Source organism: Macrobrachium nipponense, chromosome 28 (assembly GCF_015104395.2).
Source record: "Macrobrachium nipponense isolate FS-2020 chromosome 28, ASM1510439v2, whole genome shotgun sequence".
Lineage (NCBI taxonomy): Eukaryota > Metazoa > Arthropoda > Malacostraca > Decapoda > Palaemonidae > Macrobrachium > Macrobrachium nipponense.
Genome location: NC_087217.1, coordinates 47,271,167 through 47,294,440, shown reverse-complemented (window position 1 = coordinate 47,294,440; position 23,274 = coordinate 47,271,167). Strand labels below are relative to the sequence as shown.

Here is a 23,274-nt window from a genome sequence, read left to right as displayed (position 1 = left end):
CAATAAGATTATAACAATTACATGAATAGTTGATAACAATCTGCATGAATAACTGGTAAACTGTTCTGCAAGAAAGTTGAGTACTATATCAATTGTTTACAATAGGTACGAAAGTCAAGATGTCATGACGTCATAGTACAGGACTTAAAAGAATGTTCTAATTCCGAAAAATAATTACTTAAATTTGAGTCAGAATCGAGTTACTTTTTCAATAAGGAATATTTTCAAATTAATCATCATAAATATGTAAAATATTGATGTTTTACTATTTATTTAAAAAATTATCTAGGTGCACACTTCGTCGTCTTCTACCAAAACAGTTGTTTACTTAAAAATGTCTTGGTAAGGGTAAGGGACCGCGTTCCGATTGTTGTGATGAAAAGTGCCCCAGCGTCTGTGGGTACAAGTGGTGTGCGGATTTATCACAGGAAATGGGAAGTTTGTTAACACAAGCAACTCCATAAACATTGAGATGGCGTCAATCTTCTAAAATATTGAAGCGTAAGTAAAAATTTCGAAAGCGTTTTGGTGAGATTTCCACTGCCGTGGACACCCTTTTCACTACCCTCTGTTTAAATCTTAAAATTTGGCCTTAATTTCTAACTTTGGAGAAAATACTTACTTCGAAAGGAGAGTAGAGGTCTTTAGCTCCATTTCTCACCAAGAACAAGTCGCGACTGATGCCCATCTCCGGTGTCAGGACGCGTTATAATGTACTTTTTCGGAAGGTGGCATGCATTGATAGTCGTTGGCCTGCTGCAGGCCATGTGGTGTTTTACCGTAGAATACAAATAGGTAGGTATGTAAACTGATAACAGTGATTTTATGCATCAAACGTGTCAAATGATCTCCAGTGATATGCTACCTACTAGATCTACTTGTATACTACAATGTTAAAATATTGTAATTCTTCACAAATATATTGTAACTTAATACACACAAAATTGTGGATCCTTTGACTCAAAGATGTGTCATGGTCAAGTAGTATAGGGAGGTATCTTCACTTTACATTCCCAAACCTAACCTCACATAGCCTAAGGTGTAGTAGCCTATGTTTTATTCTTAAACCCCCTCTCCCAAACCTGACCTGGAACACAGTAAATCATAGAATAGAGGGACACATCCTAACCTCTCCTTCCCTAAGGTAACCTAACCTAAGCTGCTTGAACCTACCAGACTTAAGGCAGTCCTGCCCCTCCACTCCCCCATCTAATTGTAGCTTCGATAACCTATGTGTCAAAAGCCCTAAATTTTACAGGAATGCATTGTATCCTAAGCTTATATACTTAGTTTTAACTGGCAGGTGGTCTCACCCCATGTCTTCCCCATAGCGATAAGATATGATGACGTTGAGCATTTCTTACTGTTGTTATATTTCTTACCCCAAGTGTTGGGGGTTACTGGTAGAAGTCTTAAGTATATTCCTCTTGTCCCAGTTCTGGCAATGGATGCAAATTAGCTAAACTATTTTGAGTAGAAAAAACATTTGTGAGTGGATAAGTTTGATGAACATAGAAAAAAAGACAGTACAGCTCAGGGATAAGTCTGGATTGGATGGCCTATTGATTTAAACCTAAGCTAATAAATAAATGTTGGCACATTGAACTATGGGATGAAAACTAATACCCTTTGAAAGATTAATTTAGGGGTAACTTTTAATTTACTACCTTAGGGAAGTTTGGAAAGCAAAATGATGAAATGAGAAGTGGTAAATATGGTAGTGCTAAAATTCATGAGTAACAGAGGAACATTCAAAAACTGTGGCAATGAAGTTGAAGAATATATTGCATTGCAGAAAATTCCAAAAGTAAATATGTGACAGTGTTGGATTTGGTAAATCATGCATAGCAATTCTTCTAGGGATGTCACTTATTAGGGGAGAACATGCATGCCCATATTTATATGAAACTTCTTTAAGACATAAAAGTGTTAGCTTTGATTAGCAGTTTAATGCCAGATACATTCCTTGGTAGATCAGACACACATGGGAGAGTTACTATCTCAGCTAAGGTGGGAGTTGTCTTTGCTAATTTGAAGTAACCTACATCTAAGAATGTAGTACGTAGTACTATATAATATGCTGTATATTTCTTGAAACTGTATTTGTGATTGTAATTTTACTGTCAGATAATACAGATGATTTATTATTTTTTTAAATTTCAGGTACAAACTGGCTTGAAGAAAGGGATTCAGAATTGGATTTCAAAATATTTTTGATTGCTAGCAGTAGCAAGTTCAAATTCATTGTAAAGCATAAAGTTTTGTGATGCAACATCCCAGGAAATTAGGATGCCTCTTATTGAACATTTGTAACAAATCATTGAAGACATCAAGATTTTACAAGTCGCAGCGAAATGTTTCGTTTTCTAACCAATCTGAGAAGGTCGAGGCTAAAGCAGAGTTCTCAAATGGGTGAGATGGTTATTCTTTTTTCATTGTATTATGTACATAGCATGCTAATACTGAACCTAAATGTTTGACATGAATGTTTGTAAATGAACAATAATGTAAATGAAAATCTCCACTCGTCAGCAACTTCCTGTCTCATAGTTCTAACCCAAGTAGGTATCCTAGAAGTCATCCTAGGAGTGGTGCAGAGGACTATTCCAGACCAGCTTCATTTTCCCATCATCATTTCACATACCTGTGGAATTTTGTAGTTTCCCCATACAATGTCATTTTACCAATATTTGACCAATATTCTTCTTGTCTTGCAGAAGGTTGTTGCTCCTAGAAACAGGAGAGTATGCACGTCTTGCAGATGGTGCTGTATTAGCCACAGTAGGTGATACATCTGTTTTGGTGACAGCTGTAAGTAAAAATCGAAATGGGCCTCATCCTGGTTTCATGCCGTTAACTGTAGACTATCGTCAAAAATATGCAGCAGCTGGACGCATCCCTTCAAATTACCTAAGGAGAGAGTTAGCTCCTACAGATAAAGAAATTCTTACTGGTAGAATCATTGGTAAGTATAGATAAAGATTATTAGAACTGTGTTTATTGGATAGCAGAATCATTGATTATTGCAGACAAAGATGTGTCAGAACTAGACACTGTAGGTCAGAAAAGCAATAGATATGGAGGTAGCAGGATAGACTTGTATGAAGGTCATGAAATAGTGTATGGGAAAGGGAATATAGGTGTTGGGAGCTCAAGCAAAAAATGCACTAGACAGAAGGTATTGGAAGGAATTCCTTTCACATCCAACTCTTTAAGGGGGCTGGCCGGAACCCTTATATATGGGGGTATAGGGCAAAACATGCAGTCATGAAAAAATTCATGGAGCTAACATACAGAAGAAAATTCGCTGAAATAAGGCGAGAGAGAGTTGCATAGGAAGGAGTGCCCCATCTTGCATGATGCACTGCCCCATCTTGCATGATGCACTGCCCCAGGCTACGATATATGAGCAAAGGGATCATCATTTATGATTAAATTATGAGAAATAACATAATTTTGGTTTATTAATACCCAAAACAGAAATATGCATTCATAATAATCATTATTTATTAACATTGTCTTTATAAAAATACAAAGGAAAACCTGGAATGCCTGTATCTCAAAACTATACTTATTGACCTTCAAAATCTATTTTCTCACTTAGTTTTAAAGCTATAGCACTGAAATTTGGTATATAACTCAGAAAGACAGTATAGAACAATCAAATAGAGCCCTTTTTTCCAATATTTTTTTTTTTCGTATTAAAAATTTTTTTTTTCCTGATTCATAGGGTTTATTTTTTTACCATAATGAAAAATTCATATCTAGCAAAAAAATGACTTTTAGAAAAAAAAAATTCCTCATTCAATTGGAGGTCTACATCAGGTCTATATATGGTAGTAATCCCAGGTCTTAATATTAAATATCAAGGGAGGAGATAGAATTTGAAAAATTAGTTATTTTCGAGATAAATCGCCCTGGCGTCACAAAACCGAAGGTCAGAGGCGAAAATCTTATGCGGTTTGGAGATGTCCCAAGTCACCTTATCAAGTGGTTTGAGTATCAAAGTCCTGTCATTAAAAAATGGCATTAGCCGGCAGGCTCCCTTAAACAGAATGACAATGACCACATATTTTCATTAGAATTTTGTATTTCAACATAAAACAAAGGAAGATTGTATTATTTTCTGAAGTATTTACTTCAAATATTTTGTGACTGTCTTAATAGTTATGGAGATATCGTTTATCCCGTACATTGCAGTTATTAAAAGGGTTAGTTTTCTCTAACTGCCTATTTTTACTTAATAAAATTTTCTGAAGATTCATTGCCACAATGTGATATTGCATAAGGGGAAAAGAAAAATTTTGTACATGAACTTCCCTGCCAGATATATGCTTAGCTATAGTCTCCGACGTTCCGACCAAATTTCAATTTTATTGTAGTGTCTTACCGAACAATTATAGAGCCGTGATTTCCACGAGCGGCAGGATACTAAATTCAAATTTAGCGCGTCGGCGTCGCCAACACTGGTGGTGATGACGTCATCTCCCTCCACTCGCGGGAGAACCAGGTACAACTGCCCAGGTGAATCCAATTCTTTTCCTGCCGGCGTCCGGTGAACATCGGTGGTCGGTGCGGTTGGATGACTTTGCTTCGCTTTTTTCTTGTGGATTTGATCTTCGGAATTGGTGAAGTACTCTTTTTTGGCGTTGTTGTTATTTTGTTTTGCTTTTTATTTAGGCGTTGCCATGTCGGATTCTAGTCCGTCGGGAGTTAGGTTTTGCATCTCAGGATGTAAAACTAGATTATCCAAGCTAGAGTATGATTCTCACACTAAATGTGTTAAGTGTAGGGGACAGGTTTGTTCAGCAGATCGAACATGTAACGAGTGTAGTGATTGGACTGATTCTCAATGGAAGTTTTTTAGTTCATACTCGGAGAAATTAGCTAAAGACAGAATTAGAAAAGCAGCGCTTAGGGAAAGTAGACTTAGCTCTGCTTCGTCTTGCGATGCATCTGTTCCTTCTGTTTCTCCTCAAATTGTTATGTCTCCTTTAACTACACCTCCTATTCCTCCTACTAATCCCACTTCTCCGGCTTCCCGTGTAGTTTCTTCCGACACCATTGCCAGTCTGGAATCGAGGTTAGATCAGAAATTTTCGGTACTAGCGAATACGGTTTTGCAACTTGGTAATTCAGTTAAGACGTTTTTGGAGAAAGCGGCCTCAGGTCAAGAGTGTAGTTGAGGGTGCGTCTGTCTGTCCTGACACGTCTCCTAGACAAAGGTCACTGTCCAGCTCCCCCGCACCGGGGAGAAGACATACCGGAAGTCCAAGGGAGTCGATCGGGATTTGCCCACAGACAGGCGCCTCTCTTGTTGAGCCTGTTGCGCCTCAACAGGGCTCGGTTAAGCGTTGGAAAGGTGTTGCGGTCAGACGCCTTTCAAATGATTCAAGCGATTCGTCTCGGTCGCACGGCGCTCTTGGCGAGATTCGCCCGTTTCGCGTCCCTTAAAGAGGCGTTCAGGCGCTGATTCTTCGCCTCCTCCAGTCAAGCGGTATAAGGAGCCTGAGAGTAGGGTTGCGCCTCGGCCGTTAGCGGCCGTTCGTCGCCTCAATCTGTGCCTTTTTCGGCTCCATCTACTAGTAGAGATTGTGGTTTTAGCGCTGTAGCTAGCAGTTCTAAGGGTGTTTCTTTAGGCGCTTTTTTCGTCTGTTACGCCTGATGCGCCTGTTTCGCCTCGAATTTCGGCGGCTCCGAGCGAGGCGCAGTAGTTTTTTCCGCCTCCTGCTGAACATTTTTGGCTCTTCCAAGCCTACGTTAACTGTTTTTGATTCGTCTCTGGCGCCTTTGCGCAAGCAGTTAGAGATGTTAACCAACTGGATGAATGAGTCCAAGGGTGGTTCGAAACCTTCAGATCCGGTTGTAGTTCCGTCTACTTCTTCGGCGGTATCGGAGAATGAAGAAGAAGTAGAGGAGGAGGATTCACATCACCTCTCGTGTTATTCACGTCTCCTTAGATTTCTTCTGGTATCTTATCCAGATTATTTTTGAGAAAGCGGCTCCGCGCTCCCCAACTTCGACTTTTTTGATGAGGAGGAAAACTTCAGACCCTCTCCTCCCAAACTTGTTCTATCTAAAGCGGTTAGACATTCGTTGAAAGAGACGGAGAAATGGATGTCTATGAAAAGAGACTTAGGGAAGGCTCTTTTTGCTTACCCTCCCTCTAAGTTGCTTCGTAAGAGGTATAGGTTTTATGTAACTGGGGAAGCTCCTTCTCTGGGAGTTTCTGCCTCCTCCCAGGGAGACTTCTCCAGTTTAATCGACTCCTCTAGAAGATCTGCTTTCGCCGCAGCGAAAGTTTTCTTTACAGCGCCTGAGTTGGACCACGTTGTAAAGAATCAATTTAAACTTTTGGAAGTCTTTAGCTTCCTTGATTGGACTATTGGCGCTTTAGCGGCCAAGATCGAAGACTGTCCTTCTCTTTCCCAGGAGTTAGCGGAGGATTGGATTGGTGTTCTGTCCTGTGCGGACAAATCATTAGGAATGGATGTGATGAGTTAGCTTCGCTCATCGCCTTTGGTACCCTTAAGAAAGGCAACTTTGGTGCTCCTTTGCTTCTAAAAGGGTTACGTCCCAACAGAAGTCTGCTCTCTTGTTTGCTCCTTTTGTGAAAGATAAGCTCTTTCCAGACGATGATGTGTTGTCAATTTCGTCTGCGCTAGATAAGAAATCTACTTCGGATTTACTGGCACAGTCTACTAAGAGACCTAAAGCTCCTGTGGAGACTGTTCCTTCGGTTTCTCCTCTGGCCCAAGCGCCTTTTCGAGGGAGAAAACCCAAGCGCTTCTTTTCGGCCGAAAATCGAATTTGCGACCTCAGTCTAAGCCTCGCCAAGGTTAACAAACCTTCCAAATGAAAGCTCGGTTCTTCATGCACCAGTGGGAGCCAGGCTGGCTCTGTTTTGGGAGGAATGGAAAACAGAGGAGCAGAAGCCTGGGTAGTGCAAGTACTCAAGTTCGGCTATCGTATTCCTCTCGTTTCACCTCCCTCGCTCTCACCTGTGCCAATTCCATTCCAGGCATACTCTCCGGGCTCAGACAAATTTCTGGCGCTAGCCGCAGAAGTGGAAGCGCTTGTTTCTCAAAGAAGCGATAGAACAGATAGAAGGGGATTTTCCTCCAGGCTTTTACAATCGCCTTTTTGTAGTTCCCAAGTCATCAGGGGGCTGGAGGCGGTTTTGGATGTGAGCGCCCTGAACTTGCATGTCCAGAAAACTAAAATTTCATATGGAGACCACTCGGTCGGTTCTGGAGTCCATCAGACAGGGGATTGGATGGTCTCTCTGGACATGCAAGACGCTTATTTTCACATTCCGATACATCGCGAATCTCGGAAGTACCTGAGGTTTCATGTTCGAAGGCAAGGTGTTTCAGTTTCGGGCGCTTTGCTTCGACTAGCGACCGCTCCTCAAGTTTTCACCAGGGTTCTATCCCCCGATAGGAAGACTGGCTACACATATTAGGAGTAAGAATCTCCCTCTATCTGGACGATTGGCTTCTCCTGGTCGGAATCAGAGAGTCGGTGCATGAAGGACCTTGGAACAACTCTGGATCTTGCCAGAAAGTTAGGAATTCTGGTCAACAAACAGAAGTCCCAGTTGGTTCCATCTCAGAGCATCCTTTATTTGGGGATGATTCTGAATGCTCAAGTTTTTTCGGGCTTTTTCTGTCCCGAAGAGGGTTCAAGGCTGTCTGGAGACAGTTCAGGAGTTCTTGGACAAAAGGTAATTCTGCCACTCAGTGGATGGGCTCCTGGGCAAATTGACGTCATGGAGAAATTTGTGACGTGGGAAGACTGCACTGAGACCTCTGCAGTTTTTTCCTGAGAGCCTCTTGGTGCAGGAAGACACAACCAGACTCGATTACCTTTCCTGTCACAGATCAAATAAAAGAGGACCTAAGGTGGTGGCTCTCTTGAGCAAGGTTGGAAGAAGGGTTAGATTTACGACCCATCCTCCCGAACCTACAGTTCTTTTCCGACGCATCGGACACAGGTTGGGGAGCCCTACTGGGAAATCAACGGACTTCAGGAGCTTGGTCGGAGAAGGAGAAGAAGTTCCACATAAATGTAAAGGAACTGTTAGCAATTTTCTTAGGGCTCAGACAGTTTCGGAGCTTAGTAGAAGGCCGAGTAGTGGCAGTGCATTCCGACAACTCCACGGCTCTCTCGTACGTGCGGAAACAGGGGGGACTCAGTCTTTCTCTCGTACGAAGTAGCCAAGGATCTCCTCCTGTGGGTCAACCGAAGCGAAGGTTCAGCTTTAGTCCCGAGATTTGTTCCGGGAAAGATGAACGTCCTGGCGGACGAGTTAAGTCGTCAACAGCAAGTGTTACCTCTGGAGTGGACTTTGGACAACAAGATTTTGTCAGAAACTTTGGCGCCTTTGGGGACGACCGTCAATAGACCTGTTCGCGACATCGAGGAACAAACCGTCTTCCTCTCTTTTGTTCTCCAGTCCCAGATCCTCTAGCTTGGTCGGTGGACGCAATGCGTGTTGGATTGGTCGGGTCCTGGAAGCTTATGCATTCCCTCCGTTCGGTCTAATAAGAGAAGTGCTGAACAAGTTCATGTCGCACAGCAATGTAACGCTAACGTTAATCGCTCCCTTTTGGCCCAGGAAAGAGTGGTTCCCGGACCTTCTCCAGTTGTTAGTAGACTTCCCCAGACTTCTTCCTCCAGAGAAGTGGCTTCTCAAACAACCTCACTTCAAGAGGTTCCACCAAAACTTGTCCGCTCTAGCTCTGACAGGGTTTCAGACTGTCCGAATCTTGTCAGAGCGAAAGGATTTTCAAGAAGAGCTGCAGAAGCTATCGCTCGTTGTAGGAGAGAGTCTTCTAACAAACTCTATCAAGGGAAGTGGAGAATCTTCAGAGAGTGGTGTAGAAGTGCTAAAGTCTCTACTTCTGCGACCTCTTTAACAGAAATAGCAGATTTTCTTCTATTTCTTAGGAACTCTAAGAAACTGGCTCCTTCGACGATCAGACGGATATAGAGCCATGCTCTCTTCGGTTTTTCGACATCGAGGTTTGGATATTTCCTCCAATTCAGATCTGTCGGACCTCATTAGGTCTTTCGAAACCACTAAGCTCCCGCAAGATACAGTTGGCTTGGAACTTAGATGTGGTGCTTAAGTTCCTCATGGGGCCACCGTTTGAGCCTTTGAAGTCGGCTTCACTCAGGAACTTGACTAAGAAGGCACTCTTTCTTATTGCACTAGCTTCTGCTAAGCGTGTCAGCGAATTGCACGCTATAGACAAAAGAGTCGGTTTCTCTCAGGCAATGCTGTATTTTCGGTATCTTTGACCTTTCTAGCCAAAAATGAGATCCTTCTAATCCTTGGCCGAGGAGTTTTGTGGTAAGGAACTTATCTGATTTGGTTTGGTTGGACATGAGGAGGAAGAAAGGCTCTTATGTCCAGTCAGGGCTATTAAGCAGTATCTGTTTGCCACTAAGGGTATCAGAGGACAATCTTCTAAGCTCTGGACCTCGGTTCAAAATCCCTCTCGTCCTCTTTCTAAGAATGCTATAAGCGTTCTTATAAAAAAAAATAGAGAGCTTATCAGGGAAGCTCACTCGCAGTCCGAGAACGACAATCTCCGTTCTGAGAGTTAAAGCTCACGAGGTTAGAGCAGTGGCAACTTCTTTAGCATTCAGAAAGAATTTATCTTTTGCTTCGATTCTTCAGAGCACGTTCTGGAGATCGAATTCGGTTTTTGCGAGTCATTATCTCAAAGAGATAGAAACGGTTTTTCGAGAATTGTAAAACGTTAGGTCCGGTGGCGGTTTCTGGCATGGTGTTGGGAGAAACGGCACAGGGGTCGTCACCTCTATGCTAACTTTTCACCTTGAATAGGTTGTCCGAGTTCAAGGGAAGCTGGGGGTACTGAGTACCTGGGATACTCACCAGTCTGTTAGGTCAGATTTTACAATGGTTGGGTATATATGTTTTTAATCTGGTGTTGGTGACAAAATGTTTTGTATGATTGAATTTCTGGTCTTAGCCCAGGGCAAGGCAATCTTTGTTGTTACTATCCTCCGTCAGTCAGCCTTGACTTCGCTTGAACTACGGAAGGATTTCACTCCTGTAGAGGCTAACTTTGGTCAAATTCCAATTCCTCTACAATAGTAAGAAGAGCACCGACCAGAGGCAGTAACAGTCTGCTGTAGCTCTCTTACAAGGTAAGGTACAACAGACACCTTGAGTGTTTTTTTACTGGTATTGCAATAAATGTAACCATTTAAAATACTAGTGGTCCACTGAATCCCACCTTCCCATAAATGTGTAATCAGCTCTATAATTGTTCGGTAAGACACTACAATAAAAATGAAATTTTCATTATTAAAATGAAGTTTTATTGTATACTTACCGAACAATTATGATTATACCCACCCTCCTCCCCTTAGGTGGACGGACGGGCAGAAAGAATTGGATTCACCTGGGCAGTTGTACCTGGTTCTCCCGCGAGTGGAGGGAGATGACGTCATCACCACCAGTGTTGGCGACGCCGACGCGCTAAATTTGAATTTAGTATCCTGCCGCTCGTGGAAATCACGGCTCTATAATTGTTCGGTAAGTATACAATAAAACTTCATTTTAATAATGAAAATTTCATATCTCGCGGCACACGCGACAGGTAGGTCAGGTGGTCTACCTTACCCGCCGCTGGGTGGCGGGCGTATGAACCAATCTATCTCTCCAGCCAGATTTTTTTCTGTCGCTGAAGCGATAACAACTGTTGTCGTTTCATTCCGATATATTCTTCATTTTCATACATTCAACTTACCTGTCAGATATATACATAGCTATCGACTCCGTCGTCCCCGACAGAAATTCAAATTTCGCGGCACTCGCTACAGGTAGGTCAGGTGATCTACCGCCCTGCTCTGGGTAGCAGGACTAGGAACTATTCCCGTTTTCTAATCAGATTCTCTCTGTCGCCGGTAGTATCAACATTGTTGTTACTTCCTCCTGACTGGAATTCTTTTTTCACAACGCTTTTGATCATCTTTCGACTGATTTTTGGTGACGTACTTGGATCGTTGTTTGGCATTCGCTATCGTGGACTGGTTTTTGGACTTCGCTTTGGATTTTCATGAATATGTCTGATTCTAGTGTTAGCTTCAGAGTGTGTGTGAATGAGGGCTGTAAGGTGAGGATTCCGAAAGCTTCGGTAGATCCTCACACTATGTAGTGGTTGTAGAAAGGTTGAATGCTCAATTGAGAAAAACGTGTAACGAGTGGTGAGAGATTGAGTGAGCAAGAAATGGAAGAATCTGACTTCTTACTTGAAGAAGTTAGAGAAGGATAGAGAGAGGAAGGCGGCTTACAAAAGCCGGAAAATGTCTAGTAGTTCTGTAGCTTCTTCTTCTTCTCGTAATTATGCCCATTCTGTTTCAGCCCGTTCACAAGTTTATCCCTCTGATTCCGCCTCAGAAATAGCGGAACTCAGAGCTTCCCTTCAAAAAATGCAAGGAGAAAATGGAAGCATTAGAAGGTAAAGAGAAGTGAGTGTGGTTTCTCGAGTGATGTTTAGTGTCCCAGTGTAGTGGAGGGGGCGTCTGGTCGTCCCTGCGACGCTCCCAGGCCTAGACCTCTTCCAAGCTCCCTGGCCCAGAGAGGGAAAGTCGAAAGCCTTAGGGGGTCGTGGGGAATCCCCAACGATCAGGCGTCCCTTCGGCAGAATCGTATACATCTCAGTCTGCCAGGGACAGCTATAGAAAAAGCGTCCTTCGTGAGTGCTTTTCATCTTCTAGTTCGCCTTCTCCGAGAAGAGGATGGAAGGAATCGAAGCTTTCACGTCCGCTAAAAAGGAACTGGAAAGAACCTGAGCTTAATTCTAGCCCCGAGCGCTTCTCTGAAGAGGAGGCGCCTTCGGTAATCAAGAAAGCTAGAAAGGATTTAGATCCTTGGAAGGGAAAAGACTCTCGAGCGCCTTCCAGATCTCCTTCTCCTGATTCGAATGAGCCTTCGACCAGGAGAATTTTGATGAATGTACAGGAGCAAATAGCGTCTTTGGTAGGAGTACTTTCTAAGGAGCCTACTCGTAAAAAGGATGACAGGCTTCCTATTAAGAGATCCAAATACCGATCTCCTGTCGGGCTGCGACGAACCCTCCAGGGAGTTGTCGCACAAGCGGCCATCTCTGGGGGAGCGGTGGCGTTAGGCAGGCGAGATGTGGGAAAGGAAGTAACTCCTACCAAGCGTCAGGCGCCAACTAGGAGCCAGGCGCCAAGTAGGCGCCAAGAGCCTGACTTTACTGTAGATCGTTCTAGGCCCAGATCTTCATCCAAGCAACAAGAGCCAATTGGAGAAGAGAGAACTCCTGATAGGAGTATAGCGCCCGCTAAGCGCAATATACTTGCTATTCGAAAGGTGCATTCCATGAGCGATACTCCTACCAAGCCTCAGGAGTATTCGGAACTAGATGCGCCTTCCGTAGGTTAGGAGTATTCGGGCAAGAGATACTCCTGCCAAGCGCCTTGATTACTCTGGCCTTGATACTCCTCCCAGGCGCCAGGAGTATTCTGGACTTTTTACTCCTACCAGGCGCCAGGAGTATTCGAAGCGCGATGCGCCTACCAAGCGCCAGGAGTATTCTAAGCTTAATACTCCTAACAGGCGCCAGGAGTATTTGGAGCGAGATGCGCCTTCCAGACGGCAGGAGTATTCGAAGAGTGTAACGACTGTCAGGCGCCAGGAGTATTCCAAACAGGTTACTCCTACCAGGCCTTAGGAGTATTCTCAGCGAGATACTCCTGCTAAACGCCAGGCGCATTCTCCTCGTGAAGAGCTTGACATCCAGGACATGGAGTCTAACAGGCGTAGAGCAGTGATACGTGACTCTCCTATGATAACGTAAGGAGAGAGTTACTCCTAGCCCATCTCCTTATAGAAGTGCTTCTTCTTGCGGAAGGAAGAAATCGAGAGAGGAGACAGAGGAGGGAAGGGAGCCTTCTCCTTCCGATCCTATTAATTTAGATGACGTCTCGGAGGACGAAGCTACTAACAGAGAAGGGGCTCTCGAATTACAAAGTTCTTCTGCTCTTCTCTTAGAAGAATATGGAGATGCATTAACTCCAGCCTGCCTCCTTCTCCTCGCTCTCTATTTTCAAGTACGAAGGCACACAAGTCTTCATCTTTCCTGAAAATGAAGCCGGCCATATCCATGAAAAGGGCCTTACAATCGCTGGACTCCTGGATCAAGACTAAGAAGGAGTTAGGAAGGACGATCTTTTGCATGCCTCCCGCTAAACTAAGGGCGGAGAGGCATATGGTACGAAACGGGAGAAAACATGGGATTGTCTCTGCCTGTTTCAGCTGAATCGGACTTCTCCAGTCTCGTGACTCGTCGAGGAGACATGCTTAAACAAATTCAGCAAAAGCAACATGGGGTCTTTCGGAAATGGACCATCTCCTCAAGGGACTTTTTCACACCTTAGAAGTATTTAACTTCCTAGATTGGTCCCTTGGGGTCATTGCTAAGAAGTCCCATGAAAAAGAACAAAACTAAGCCCTGAAACCTTGCATAGCATCCTTACATGCATAGATAAGGCGGTTCAAGATGGATCGGCGGAAGTGTGCTCCTCTTTGGTGCGGGAATACTAAAGAAGAGAGCGGTTCATAGTGCCTTTCTCACTAAGGCCGTCTCTCCTTCACAGAGATCCGCCTTGCTGTATGCGCCTCTCTCTGAGCATTTATTTCCTTCGCAGTTGGTGAGAGACATTGCCCATTCGCTAACTGAGAAAGCCACTCAGGATCTTTTGAGGCAATCCTCAAGGAAGAATAGACTGTGGCTAGTGAGGAAAAGAAAGCATCTAAGCCAACTCAACAACAACAGCCCTTTCGAGGAGGCGCTCAGCTAGATCCATCGTCAGAAGGAAATCAACTGAAAAAAGGGAAAAGATCTGCCTTCCGTCCCTTTAAAGAAGGGAAAATGAGAAAATCTTTCCTCCAGACACCTGTAGGAGCCAGGTTACAATTCTTTGCGGGAGCATGGGAAGACATAGGATCCGATCCTTGGTCATGTCAGTAATCAAGAAGGGTTATTATATCCCATTCAAGGACAGACCCCCCTTGACAACGTCACCGAGGGAACTGTCAGCCAGATACAAGGTGACCCTGTTCTGATGGATACTCTTTGTCAAATGGTGGAGCAGATGTGGGACAAAAGAGCAATAGAGCTGGTACTGGATCAAAGCTCCCCGGGGTTTTACAATCGCTTGTTTCTCGTAGCGCAAAGCCTCGGGGGGGATGGAGACCAATACTGGATGTAAGTTCGCTGAACAAATTCGTACAACAAACAGAAGTTCAGCATGGAAACGTCTGCCTCAGTATTTGCAGCTCTCCGTCAAGGAGATTGGATGGCGTCTCTAGATCTTCAAGACGCATATTTCCACGTCCCGATTCACCATTCGTCGAGGAAGTACCTTCGTTTCATGTTCGAGGGAAGGATCTATCAGTTCAGGGCCCTGTGTTTCGGCCTTTTCTATTTCGGACGGCTCCCCAAGTCTTCACAGACTTAATGAAAAATGTCAAAACACCTTCACATGAAGGGATAAACGTCTCCCTATACCTGGACGACTGGCTCATCAGGGCCAGGTCTCAAAAGCAGTGTCTGGAGGACCTGTCAACAATCCTGGATTTGATGAAAGACATTAGGATTAATCGTGAACCTCGAGAAATCCCAGATGGTCCCCAGCCAGAACGTATCTATCTGGGGATTCAGATGGATTCTCGGGGTTTTCGAGTATTTCCTTCTCAAGAGAGAGTAAGGAAAGGCTGTGCCACAGTATTGAACTTCTTAGAGAAAGAGCGTACTTCAGCGAGGGAATGGTTGAGCCTTCTGGGGACCCTTTCCTCGCTCGAACAGTTCTTTCCTCTAGGAAGACTGCATCTCCGTCCGCTTCAGTACTTCCTGAGAAGCAGTTGGAGTTGGAAGACAGGACAGCTCTCGGACACGTTTCCGATCTCATTAGAAGTAAAAAAACAGTTGAAGGTGGTGGTTGACCCCTTGGAAGAAAACAGAGGAGTATCCTTAGAAGTTCGGAACCCAAACCTGACATTGTTCTCTGACGCGTCGGAGACAGGTTGGGGTGCGACTCTAGGGTCCGAAGAAGTGTCAGGCACCTGGTCGGAAGAGCAGGTGTCATGGCACATAAATTGCAAGGAGCTCTTTGCGATTCACCTCGCGTTAAGGAGCTTCGAGAGATAGTCAGAGACAAAGTAATTCAGATAAACTCCGACAATACGACCGCTCTGGCTTATGTCAAGAAGCAAGGAGGAACTCACTCTTTCGCCCTATACGAACTGGCAAGAGATCTGCTGAGTTTGGGCAAATCAAAGGAATGTGGTCCTTCTAACGAGATTTGTTCAAGGGGAGAGGAACTTGAGAGCGGACAGACTGAGCAGGAGGTTCCAGGTCCTTCCTACAGAATGGACCCTCCACTCTGGAAGTCTGTCAAGACCCTTGGTATCTTTGGGGGAAACCACAGATAGATCTATTCGCCAGTTTCTCTCCAAAAGGATAGACACATTTTGCACCCTGGTAGAGGATCCCAGGGCTTATGCTATAGACGCCTTTCTCCTGGACTGGTCAGGGCTAGACGTGTACGCTTTTCCCCCATTCAAGATTCTGGGGGAAGTAGTCAGAAAGTTTGTGACCTCGAAGGGAACCAGAATGATTCTGATAGCCCCATATTGGCCATCCCGAATTTGGTTCACGGAGGTAATGGAGTGGACAGTGGACTTCCCCAGATCTCTTCCAAACAGGATAGATCTGCTCAAACAACCCCACTTCGAGAGGTACCATCAAAATCTACCCGCTCTTGCTCTGACTGCCTTTCGACTATCGAAAGATTGGTCAGAGCGAGAGGGTTTTCTCGCAAGGCGGCAAGCGCAATTGCTAGAGCCCGCAGATCATCTACTAGGCGAGTGTACCAATCGAAGTGGGAAGTTTTCAGAAACTGGTGCAGGTCGAAGAAGCTGTCCTCTTCCAATACCTCTGTAACCGAAATTGCGGATTTCCTTCTTTTCCTGAGGGAAAAGTCACATCTCTCTGTACCAACAATTAAAGGATACAGAAGTATGCTTTCGTCAGTCTTTAGAAACAGAGGCTTAGACTTGACGAAAATAATAAAAAGATTTGCACGATATCATCCGCTCTTTGAAACGTCCAAGTCAGTAGAGCCTAGGATTCCGAGCTGGAACTTAGATGTGGTTCTGAAATTTCTATCTTCGGAAAAGTTCGAACCACCTCATACAGCTTCATTCCGTGATATCACTAGAAAGTGTATATTTCTTCTATCTCTGGCTACGGCTAAAAGGGTCAGCGAGTTGCACGCCCTTGAGTCACGAGTTGGTTTCAAGGAAGATTCTGCGATTTGTTCATTCCAGACTCTTTTTCTTGCCAAAAACGAGAACCCTTCGAATCCCTGGCCTAGGAGTTTCGAAGTAAAAGGACTTACTAGCCTAGTAGGCAGAGAAATAGAAAGATCACTTTGTCCAGTTAGAGCACTGAAATTCTATCTGGACAGAAAGAAGCGGTTGGGAGGCTCACAACATGGTCTTTGGTGCTCGGTAAAAGACCCCAAGAGACCTATGTCTAAAAATGCTTTGGCCTTCTTTGTTAGAAGTGTAATTACCGAGGCTCATAAGAACTGCCCAGATGACTCTTTTAATCTATTAAGAGTAAGAGCTCATGAGGTAAGGGCAATCGCGACATCAATTGCGTTCCAGAGAAATATGTCCCTTAAAAATATTTTTGGACGCAACCTATTGGAGATGCAACTCAGTATTTGCATCTCATTATTTAAAAGATGTGCGAGTAACGTATGAGAAATGTTTTTCTTTAGGTCCGTTTGTGTCAGCACAGACGGTTCTGGGTAAAGGAGAGAGCACCGATCCTTAAATATGTGTACGTAACCCTCTTGTCGGATGTGTTCTCGTGTTTCCTGTGCATGGGAGTGTCAGATGTCGCACTGGCAGCCTTCACTTCGCTTCATTAGGAAATCGAGTGACAGCTGACTATTAGAGGGGTACAAAATTTTTATTTTTGTATGTATGAGTTCTTTCGAGTTTGTGGTTGTTTGCTAAGAGTTTGGGGGATGACTCTTAGCAATCTTAGAACTAACACGGGGGGTTAGGATCGGGTGATCGGGATCGGTTGTGTGCTCCTTAAAGAAGGCGTGTTGTCATATAAGCGGATTAGCACCCCTTGACAAACGCCAGTTAGGCTCTGCCGAGTAAGTGGATAAGACCCCATCGACAGACCAGCAAGAACTCTTGGCCACAGATCACTATCTCGCTAAGGCTCTTGAGATGAAGCAGACTCCTGGGCAGTAGCCACGAAGTCTTTCCATCTAATAAGGTAGGAACTAAGGTTTATTTATACCTACAAACATATGTTGTTTACCTGTCTAGTCAGTTAGTTAGCTGTCTCTTGCCCTCCCACCAAAGGGTGTCAATCAGCTATGTATATATCTGACAGGTAAGTTGATGTATGAAAATGATATTGTTTATGATACAATAAAGTTTCATACATACTTGACCTGGCAGATATATACAATTGAAGACCCACCCAGCCTCCCCGCAGGAGACAGGTGGAAGAGAGAATCTGATTAGAAAACGGAATAGTTTCCTAGTCCTGCTACCCAGAGCAGGGCGGTAGATCACCTGACCTACCTGTAGCGAGTGCCGCGAAATTTGAATTTCTGTCGGGGACGACGGAGTCGATAGCTATGTATATATCTGCCAGGTAAGTATGTATGAAACTTTATTGTATCATAACAATATCATTTCTCGCTTGCCTGGAGATTGATTTGGACATTTTGGTGACGTATTCGCTCTATTTTGGCTTGGCATACGCTGATTGTGGACCGTTATTGACTTTGCGCTGGATTTTCCTGTAGAATGTCTGATTTTGATTCTGTTTCCAAAACTCCGGTTTTGTTTAGAGTATGTTTGACCGATGGATGTAAGGTGAGGTTACCGAAAGCTGCGGTTGACCCTCACACTTTCTGTGTTAAAATGTAGGGGGAATGAATGTTTCGTTTAGTAACCCGTGTCAAGAGAGTGAGTTTTGAACGAAGATGAATATAAGGCTCTTTCTTCTTATATTAGGAAACTTGAAAGGGATAGGGTACGTAAAGCTTCTTCAAGGAGTTCGAGCAGGTCGAGAATGAGTGAGAATGAAACTAACATTAATGTAGTTTTAGAACCTTCCTCCCAGGTCTCAGCTCCTGCTCCCCGCACCGAAGCCGTAGATCGTCTTCGAGGCGGCGGCCTCAAAAGCTTCCTTGTGTTCTAAGGAAGACAAGAATCTTCGTACTGATCAAGGTAAGAGTGTCAGTGATGATAAGTGCAGTGTACCCAGTGATGTGGTAGGTGCGTCTGACCGGCTCCTTAGTGCCTCCAGGCCTAGACCTCTTCCAGACTCCCAGTTCCAGTGGAGGAGGAAAGTCGAAAGCCGCAGGAGGGCTAGGAGAGCCCCACCGGTCCAGGCGTCCCCTCGGCAGATCCTGAAGTTCGCTCCCAGGCTGCCTTGGATCGTAAGAAGAATGAATATTCTTCGTCAGTGTTTTTCGTCATCTCTTCTCCTTCGTCGAAGCGTGGTTGGAGCTCTAAGGAGGCGTCACGCCCGTTGAAGAGGGCTGCGGAGGCTCCCTTCAGTACGTTAGCGTCCAGCCCAGAAGACTTTTCTGATGTAGCTTCCTTGCAAGCAAAGAAGCCTAGGAGATCCAGTGATCGCCCTCCTTCTCCGCTCCTCGCGCTGAGCTTGCTTCGGAAGAAGATCCTGGGGACTCTCCTTCTCGAGTGCTAGCGGGCCTACAAGCTCAGATCACAGCCTTGGCGGACTCCTTGGCATCGAGATCGCGTAGAAGGAAGGATTTGTCTCTCCCTATCAAGAGATCGAGGCGCGTTTCGTCGGAAGAGCGCTCTCCTTGTAATCGGCGATCTCCTTCTTTGAGGATACTTCTACACATCGTAACATTTCACGAGAGGAACACCACTCCCGCTCGGAGGTGTCGAGACGCCATTCGACGGATAGGCGCTCCTTGGACTATGAGATATTTCCCCAGATCGGATTCCTGCCTCGGGTAGACGCTCAGCCCCTTCTGTTTCTCCTTCTTCTAGAGTTCGTGCAAGAAGAGAGAGTCGCTCAGGTCATAGAAGACTTATTTTCGTCGTCTCCGTCTCATCTTTCTTCTCCTCGCCTTCTCAGAGAAACCTAGGGAATGCCCTTCTGAAAGTAGGCGCATTCTCCTTCCGACTACTGTCGTCGGGCGTCGGATAACGTGACTGGTAGGTGCTCATCGCATGGGGAGTTCGCTCCTCCCCTGTAAGACATCAAGAGTCTAGTAGGAGCCCTGCTCCTGGTAAGCGTCCTTCTTTTAGGTAGCTGTTCTCCTGGAGAAAGACGCCTGATCCTCGTTTGCTTCGTTCTCCTAGTAGGCGCTCTTCGTTCTCGAGACTCCCTACTCCTGATCGGTCCTCCTCTTGCTAGAAGTCAAGAACGCCTCAAGCGCCCTGAATTCTGTTAGGCGCTCGGAGCCTTACAGACGTTCTCCCTTGGTAAGGACCAAGATCTCGCCAAACGCCCTGTTCCGTTTTAAGCGCTCGGAGCCAATAGCATAGCAGCCGCTCTCCGCTTCGTAGGCATCAAGAGCCTCTCAAGCGCCCTGCTCCTGAAAGGCGCCCTATTTTTAGCAACGTTTCGCCGCTTGGTAGGCGCCAGGATTCCCCTAAGCGCCCTGTGACAGATAGGCGCTTGGCGCCTAGTAGCCGCTCTCCTCACGATCGGCGCCAGGATTTTAGTAGGCGCTCTCCCTCTCGTAGTTTCCCTAGGGATAGACGTGGTCTTTCTAGGGAAAGGAGTCCTTCCTCTTTTGCTGTTAAGAGTTTGTCTGCATTTAGGAAGGAATGCGAGTTTAGACAAGAATTTTCGATAATCGTCCTTCTTTTACGACTCGTCGTTCTCCTGTACGCCTCTCTACTTTGGAATCTTCTCCTCATTCAAGACGTTTGTCTCCTTCATCGCACTGTAACCCAGCTAGGAAATCATCTAAGGATTCTCATAAGGATCCTCATCACCGTTCTCCTCTTCAAGAAGACCAGGAAGCCTCTGAGGAAGAAACTAATACATCGGCAACAGTTTTTTCCTTCGTACAAGAAGCTCACAGAGCTTCTCCTTCAGGAGTTCGGAGAGTCTTTGAGCCCTACTGCTCCTCCTTCTCCACACTCGTTGTTCTCCACAGCGAAAGCAACGAAAGGATCTTCGTGTGTGAGAATGAAACCGACTCTTTCTATGAAGAAAGCACTCAAGAGTTTCGGTTCATGGATGCGTACTAAAGAAGAAGCGGGGAAAACTATGTTGCCTTCCCTCCGTCGAAGCTTTCAGGACGGACAGGATTTTGGTATGAGACAGGAGAACCCTTGGGACTGGGCCTTCCGTCTTCAGCTGACGCAGATTTTTCGGCACTAGTAGACGCCACTAGAAGATCAGCTTTGAATTCGGCCAAAACTACGTGGGCAATGAATGAAATAGATCACATTCTAAAAGGCATTTTTAGAGTCTTGGAAGTTTTCAACTTTCTCGATTGGTCCTCGGAGTCCTAGCCAAGAAAACTCAAGGACCGGCACACGTTTTCTCCGGAGGATTTGAATTGTGTCTTATCCTGTATGGATAAATCGGTGAGGGATGGGCCAGCGAAATAGCTTCACTGTTTGGAGCAGGGTCTTGAAGAAAAGATCAGTATTTTGCTCATTTTTAACAAGTCTGTCTCACATGCTCAGAGATCGTCTTTGCTTTTTGCCCCTCTCTCTACGCAGCTGTTTCCTAAACACCTGGTTTGTTCATGAAACTTACTGTCAGATATATATATAGCTGTATTTTCTGAAGTCCGACAGAATTTTAAAAACTTCCGACACACGCAGTGGTCGGCCAGGTGGTTAGTACCCATTCCCGCCGCTGGGAGCGGGTATCAGGAACCATTCCCATTTTCTATTCATAATTTTTTCTGTCGCTGGTGCTGAAAAACACCTGTTTTCAGTACCTCCGTCTTAGGATTTTGGAAACTTCATTGCCACTAAGTATCCTAATTGTCTTTTGATTTATTTACTTGGATTTGTGGGATTTGTGGCTAGGCATACGCTATCTTAAATTGATTTGAATTTGATTCATTTTTGCATAAAATATCTGAATCTAGTTAGGCTAGTTTCAGACGGGGTTGTCTGCAAAGATAGGGTGTGGCTACCGAAAGCTTCGGTAGATCTGCACTTGGTATGTACGAGGGGTATGGGTCTTGCTTCTTTGTTGAGATTTGTCATGTAAGGAGTGTGAGATTTGTCTATTTGTAAGGAAAAAGACGTATGATTCCGTATGTAGCAATTACAGTAAACATGTCTAATTCCTTAAGGAAGACGTATATCGATGACGCAATTAATCAGTAAACAAAATGTCTAATCCGTAAGGAAGACGTATGATACGAATCCGTACGCATAATCAAGTAACTTTAGTAACCATGGCCTAGGGCTAAGAATATGTCAGAGTCCGCTCTCCTTCATTGCTCCTGAATGCTAACCTTCTGTATTTAATTTTGCCTTAACCCTGTAGTATGGGCCTAACGGGCCCTATGAATGTCTACGGAAGGTTGCCTCGGGCTCTCCTTCCAATTGCTGTGAAGTGCTACTTCTGTATTGTTACTCCGGAACCCTTCAGTGTTGCCCTTTCGGGCTAAGCTGTCTGTAAAGGAAGAAATTACCCTTTCTTTCTGATACCCTTCGATTCGTATCTTAGAATCGAAAGTGCTTGCTTTAGAGAGTAAAAGTGAAGTGCAGAAGTGTAGTGATACCCCTTGTGTAGTGGAGGGTGCGTCAGCTCGGCCTCGTTTCGCCTCTAGGCCGGGACCTCTGCTTGACTCCCAGGACCCGGGGAGGGAGCAGTCGAAAGCCTAAGGAGGGTTACAAGGAAACCCCACCGATCTGGCGTGCCTTCGGCAGTTTTCTGATGAAAATCCCCAGACTGCCAAAGTGCCGTGCGCGTGGCACGAATCCTGAAAGATTGCTTCTCGTCCTCCGAAGCGTCCTCCCATGCAGGGGTTGGAGCTTTCGGAAGGACTCGCGCCCTCTAAATAGAAGCTTTATAGAAGAGGACGCTTCACGTCCTCTCTCTCTCTCTCGTTATGCGTTTCAGTGAGAAGTAAGAAGGCGAACGTCGCCTGAACTCGTGTCCGTCTTTCCACCGAGAAATACGTAAACGAAGTCATAGTAGCAGGAAGCTTTTGAGAGCGGACGCCCGGGACGCTCGATGGACTCCAGGCGCGCGCGGGGTTGCACGGCCAAGTCGCGCCAAGTGGAACGCCGAGCGCGCTCCAGTGGACGCCGAGCGCGCTCCAGTGGACGCGAGCGCGTTCCAGTGGACGCCAGCAGCGCGCCGCCAGTGGACGCCGAGCGTGCACCAGCGCACACCAGGTGTGTCGCCTGGCTGAACGTTTCTGTTGAACTCTTCAAGCTCTTGTTTCAGATATGGGCCTAAAGAATGTTTACCTCTACCTCCGGTGATACCTTCTACCTCACCTGCAAAGAATGTGAGTAGGCAGTGCTTCGAGGAGAAGTTTAAAGTGAACAGACAACTTCTTCTTCGAAACCCAGCAAAGACATCGGGTTTCGTGAATTCAGAGGTCTCTGTCAATTAATATTGCTTTTCGCATAGGTGATGGAGTTAAGGAAAGCTCAAGGGAGATCTCGTTTGCTCTACCGCAACCTTTGCCATTCGGCCAATAAATTTAAGTTGCCACTACCGCAGTCAAGACTTTGCGATAAGGCAGTTACGGGTTGATGTAAGGCTCGATGTCCTGCACGTCAGGACTCTCGGCAACGTTCAGTGGGATTCTTGCAAAGGCACTCATCAAAAGGACGCTCTTCAGGAAAGCGCAAGACAGGACTTCCTTTGCCATACTGCCAATAAATTTTAAGCTTTAGCAGGCATTAGTTGTGATACGGGAGAGGAAGCTGGTTGGAGAGTTTCTTCCTCTTCCCAGGATAATTTTGCAAGCTTTTTAGCCCATCTGAAAGGGTTTTTCAGATGATAGATTTTGTTAGTTTCTAGTCGGGACTACGCTGCCGAATTGAACATCGTCGTTCTACCTGCCGTAAGCCCAGTCTCTTAACAGGATTCTTGCCCCTTCCTCGTTTGAGACGGGAATCGAAAAATTAAATGCTTGACTCCCTGGATTACGTTTTGTCAATTCAGTGACTTTCCCCCATTGACAATA

General features: G+C 45.2%; 1 protein-coding gene across 1 annotated transcript in view; it reads left to right on the top strand.

Annotated features, from left to right (window-relative positions):
- Positions 1-356: 356 nt before the first annotated feature.
- Positions 357-23,274, top strand: part of LOC135201725 (polyribonucleotide nucleotidyltransferase 1, mitochondrial-like) — a gene marked incomplete in the record, with an annotated part of 56,470 nt that continues 33,552 nt past the window's right edge. Inside the window, 3 exon segments of the mRNA XM_064230903.1 lie at positions 357-501; positions 2,164-2,412; positions 2,718-2,965. Of these exon segments, the coding sequence (XP_064086973.1) occupies positions 2,267-2,412; positions 2,718-2,965 (394 nt within the window).